This window comes from Austrofundulus limnaeus, unplaced genomic scaffold (genome assembly GCF_001266775.1).
Source record: "Austrofundulus limnaeus strain Quisiro unplaced genomic scaffold, Austrofundulus_limnaeus-1.0 Scaffold995, whole genome shotgun sequence".
NCBI classification, from domain to species: domain Eukaryota; kingdom Metazoa; phylum Chordata; class Actinopteri; order Cyprinodontiformes; family Rivulidae; genus Austrofundulus; species Austrofundulus limnaeus.
Genome location: NW_013953397.1, coordinates 70,406 through 76,041, shown reverse-complemented (window position 1 = coordinate 76,041; position 5,636 = coordinate 70,406). Strand labels below are relative to the sequence as shown.

At 38.2% G+C, this 5,636-nt stretch overlaps 1 protein-coding gene across 1 annotated transcript in view; it reads left to right on the top strand.

Annotated features, from left to right (window-relative positions):
* The window catches only part of LOC106533662 (acyl-coenzyme A thioesterase 4), a gene marked incomplete in the record, with an annotated part of 35,781 nt that overhangs the window by 12,030 nt on the left and 18,115 nt on the right, over positions 1 to 5,636 (top strand). Inside the window, 1 exon segment of the mRNA XM_014030068.1 lies at positions 2,080 to 2,249. Coding sequence (XP_013885522.1) covers positions 2,080 to 2,249 — 170 coding nt within the window.

Genomic DNA, 5,636 nt, shown 5'->3' with positions numbered 1-5,636 from the left:
CTCCCTTGGCTCCACGTCTGCTCCCGCCTCCTCCCTTGGCTCCACGTCTGCTCCCGTCTCCTCCCTCTGGCTCTGCTCAGCTCCTGTGGCCTTGTCGGACGTGGAGTGGGGATCTCCAGGTCATCCTCCTAACTTTGGCCTCTGCAGCAGGGAGGTTCATGGCTGGCCTCCTGAACTTTTGATTTGGGACGTCAGGAGCCGTCCCTTATTGGGGGGGAGGGGGGGGTATGTTATGATTGGTGTCTTTGTTAATGCTTTTTTCTAGTTTTCTGTCTTGTCACCTGTTTTCTTCCTCCTGTCTGCCTATGCTCCAGCCCCACCCACTCACACATGATCCTCATGTATCTTCCCCAGATGTTTCTGGTTTTAGCTCATTAGTTTTCCCTTTATATTCTGTTCAGTGTCTTCAGTGTTTGTCAGATCCTTGTTTACAGTTTGATGTTCATATTCCTGTCCAAAGCCCTTGTTCTTGTTTGCTGCCACGTCAGCACCTTTGTTTTTGTTTTAATAAATCACTTTTTGCCACCTCACTCAGTTCTGCTTCTTGGGGTTCTAATCAACCAAGCTCAATCATAACACTTTGTGCTACTTTATACAACACTGTCAACATAACATGAGCCGAGCATGTGAACTTCAAAATTTAAGGTTTAACTTTGACATTTAGATTTAGAATTGAATATTTAAATATTTTTTTAACATTTAGTGAAAATTTGCTTATTGTAAGAACAGTGAGTTAAATAACAAATAAATTTAGTGGAAATTTTTAAACTCTAAAAAAGTGAGCTAAATAATAAAAAATATGTTAGTGAATTTTTTAAACATTTCATTTTACAGTTGATGCCCCACACACAAAACCATGACTCTGACGGTCTTATGTGTCTATGCACGGATGAGCTGTTCAAAGAACCCAGTCTTATTTCAATCCTTAGTGGGGAACTGGAAGATTCTGTAGGGAGACTTTAATGCTCTCATGGGTAACAACAGTGTGACATGGAGGGGCATTATTAGGAGGAACGGCCTCTCTGACTTGAACCTATGGTCACAATTTTTGGGTAAGGTTTCGTAAGAACGAGGTTCAGGATACAGGCGGTCAAAATTCATGTTCTCTGCAGGGTAGCTGAACTGTCCCTCAGAGATTAAGGTGACACATTCAGTTATCTGGGAGAAGCTCAGCTGCACTCCTCCATATCCAGAGGAGCTAGTTGAGGTGCTTCATCTGGTAAAGATGTATCCTAGACACCTGCCTAGAGAGGTGCTTCAGGCATGTCCAACTGGGGAAGACCCAGGCCATGGTGGAGAGTCTACATCTCCCAACTGGGCTGGGAACCCCTTGGAATCCTCCCAGAAGACCTGGAAGAGGTGGCTGCTGAAAGAGAGGTCTGAGCCTCTCTGCTCAAGCTGACCCAACTAACCCCATTAAACAGAAGATAATACAGTAGATGGGATTCTGTTTAACCTAAAGCAGTGATTCTAATGGATGTCATGTTTTTCTTATTATGACATTTGACAGTTTGAAATTATTTCAGTGACCTTTGTGGGGTTTTCTTTCTTTAACAAGAGGGTACACATAAACAAACTTGTCAATGATTTGTACTTTAAACATGTTTACTGTAAGTGTGGCCAACTAGACATAATTTCTGTGACTGAACCTGAGTCATATCTGGTAAATTGTTTAAGATTGAAACACTGCAGAGAATAAAACTTAGTGGATAAAGACCAAACAGGAGGAGATAAACTGAGATTCTTATGAATTGTTTCATAATCAGATTAGGATTATTCATTCAGTGTCACAGATTTGGTCATGTTTGTCGTACAGAAATTTCTTCACATATTCTCCTACTTCCACTTTTACAAAAGAGGCAACCAGCACCTCATGTTTTTTGTGATGTAAAGTTGGTTATTTATTTTAAATAGATTGCTTTGTCACTTCATCAAACAGCAGGTTAAAAAAATAAAAGTATGTGAAAACAGTTCAAAGCAATAAACAGCAGTTATTGTTGGAAAAACTAAGTAAAAAGCAGAGGAAAGTCAGTTCTTTTTTAAAAGTAATGATTGTTTTTGTTACTGTCTCACCTGAAGGCCCGGGACCTTTTCCTGGTCTCCTGGACCTGTGGGGTGGAGGAGGACAGTTGGTGGAGTACCGAGCAGCTCTGTTGGCTTCTCATGGAATCGCCTCCATGGCCCTTGATTACCTGACCTGTAAATTCACCATGGAAACTGGGAAAAGTGTGGGTAACAACTACTTTGAGGTAATGGACCTGGTATTGTTGAGGCTCTTTTCTGTTATTATTTACTATTAGTTGTAGTCAATAATCGAGTCAGAACTTAAGGCCAGCAGAGGGAGAGTTTTATTGGTCCGGTTCACAAAGACAGTCAGCCTTCAGCATACAAGGAACAAAAGCAGAACCGAACAGCCAGAAATAGACGGGCCTTAGAATTTAGACCCAGATGTTCGTGTCTCCAACACACACACAAATTTCTTATTGGATGATACTTTGCATATACAATGGGTTCATGTTTTTTGGCTCAAATGCTCACCTTTCCCGGACTGGCTTGGAAAGGAATTTCCTGTTATTGAGAAAATGGTCATATACAGTAATTCTACATACACAATCAATGGGCCTCATTCAAGAACATGTTTGTATTCATATCCTAAATTTCTCTTACTTTTGTTCGTACAAAGGATTCGTACGAATATGCCACGTCAGATTCAACAAACTCTTCTATCTTCAGGAAAAGTGTGTAAACGAGCTGCGTAAATTCCACCTGTTCTTGCAGCTGCTCGTGCACGCGAGAGGAGATTAGCATAATTACCACCCCAAAAACACCATAAAAGGCTGTGTTTCCTGCCTCAGATATCAGGAAGTGTACATTCATGAAAAATGACAGTGAAAACTAAAAAGAAGAACTTTACAAGTTCAAAGATTGAAGTCCGTCTGTCAGAGATCCAGAAAAGAAAATCTGTCATTTTTAGCAGGTCAGCTGTGGAATAAAAAGAGCTGCTAAAAGTATAAACAACTGTGTTAAATCATTTTCATTTATTCAGAAGCCACACCGTGTGCGTGGTCTCAAGTGGTCTCAGTTGCGTTTCTGAAATAAGCATTTTAAAATGTTTTCAAAATATGTCTGGCACTTTGGAGAAATCCAGGAGTCGCTGGAGGGATTATGTCTCCCCTCTGGCCTGGGAACGTCTCGGAGTTCCCCAGGACGAAATGGAAGGTGTCACTGGGGAGAGGGAAGTCTGGGTCTCTCTGCTGCTGCCCCCGCGACCTGATCCCTGATAAGCTGGTCGGACGGACAATTTACAGTATATTGTTAGTCTAAATTATTACATTTGAAATTATAACTCGAATTTAAGCAGAATAGCCTGTTGTCAACATAATTATGGAGTGTGATTTATTTTCAACTCAAAATATCTTCAAACTAACGAAATATGAAGTTATTAGGGAGGAAAATCAGTCTGGATAACAGCAGACTGACTGCTCGTAAAATAGACGACAGGTCTGGACCACTCATGAATTTTGTTCGTATCTGAAAAAATTCTTAGAATACAAAAACATTGGTGAATGCCACAAATTCTCCTAAATCACTCGTACGCACAACTTAAGAACAAATCTGTGCGTACGAACGGTTCTTGCATGAGGCCCATTGTTTAAATTGCTGAACTCAATGTGAAGACAAGATTACATCTTGTTTTTCACTAAGATTTGGCTGAACATTCCGGTCACATCGACCTTATTTTTCTTGGGGTAAATTAATCTATTTTGTACTTTGGTTGACATTTTCCAGACTCTACAGTATTATGATTGACAAAGGACAGGGAACTTAACAAAGAATAAGTGTTTAGCTGGGTTAAAATGTTTATTTTCCTTTGAGGTAACAGGTTAACACAAATAGATGACTATGTGACAAAATGTTTCAACTTATTTCACAGAAACTTTATTATTTACTCTAAGGGGAGCAATACATCAAATCCCAAAGCATTCTAAGCATTGCTCTGAACAGTTCACATGGTCTTTTACTCTAGAATACCAGTCTCTGTGATTTAAATTCAAATCTATTTGGTCTTGTGACACAAGGTAAACTGACACTTCATCTTTGCATTGTCTGAACAAACATTGCACCCTTGATTACATCACAATTCAATCAAAGTTATCTTTCACGTTTTAAAAAGTCAGACTGTCATGTTTGACTGTGTCAACTTGCACAGAGGAACTGCGTGCAGAGAGCTAATTTTTTTTTTTACCATTATATATACTGTACATAGTGATATTAACATACTAATTTTCCACCACACTTTTCAGCTGAATAATTTTATTATTATCTTCAGTGGTGGGCATGGTTCCCCTAAAGCACTGAAGCACTAATAGGGGAATTAATTTTAAGATTAGTGCCTTAGGGCTTTTGCTAATTTCTTAATTAATTAGTGGATTAGCACTTGATAAATTTATGGGCTAGATTTATAAGCACTAATTTAGTTCTTTAAATGTTATTGATCAGCATTATTGTCAACAGCTGAGCATGAAAGCTGTCAGACGTGTTGTCACTTATACACTAGATCAGTGGTTTTCAAAGTTTTTGCTTTCGACCCACAAAATAACAGTTGCAGACACTCGTGACCCCATATATTACTTGTTTACTTATGCAAACTTTGCTAATAACCCTGTTAAACATGGGAATAATAACTATAAACAAACCTAGTAACTACAATACTAATTTTTATTCATTTATGATTACTAAAAAAATAGCAAAAATCATGATAAAAATATTCCATTAGCATTTTTTTTGCATTTAAATTGATGTCTGAAATCATCTGGGGAATCTCACTTGACAATTTGTGGCCCACAAAGAGGTCTCAACCCCAAATTTGGCAACCACTACACGAGATGAAATATTAACAATATTCTGCACACAGAAAATATTGTTTCATATTGACTCCAACGAATGTTCCATGGGTCAGCTGGGTTTTTAGTGCTTTAGAATTAGCTTTTGCTAAATTTTTCAGTGTGTTTGTTCTTTAGAATTAGGGGACCTAAATATTATAGTCAGTGCTTTAGGGTTAATGCAACTAATTTTTAGATTAGTGCTGCCCACCACTGATTATCTTCAGTTTGATCTCTGAATTTAATTTTAAAATTAAAATTCTATCATTTGGGTAAGTTTTAGTAGGGTTCCATAAATAATGCCAAGCAAAACCATTTAAAGGACATAAAATGGTTAATTTTGTCTTTGAAAAGTTGATTTTCAAAAAGTTAACAGTCAAAACCTTTATATCTATGAACAAAGTAATCAATGTTGAAAGCTGAACAAGTGATAAACAACATGATAAAAGTGATTCTCTTCCATATTCCATCATAAATGAAACTATATGAGAAATCTTAACAAGTGCCACTGTTAAAACCATGAAGCTGATGTTCAGGGTGAAGCAGAGAGGTGAAAGTTCTGTTCTTCAATCTATGAACAAAACTGACCTTTTACCTGACCTGACGCTAGATCAGGTTGCTGATATGATTCAGGTGTGCCAAATAAAGAGATAAAGTTGATCATTTTAAAACTACTTGGAGTAGTTTTTCTCTCTCTCTCTCTCTCTCTCTCTCTCTCTCTCTCTCTCTCTCTCTCTCTCTCTCTCTCTCTCT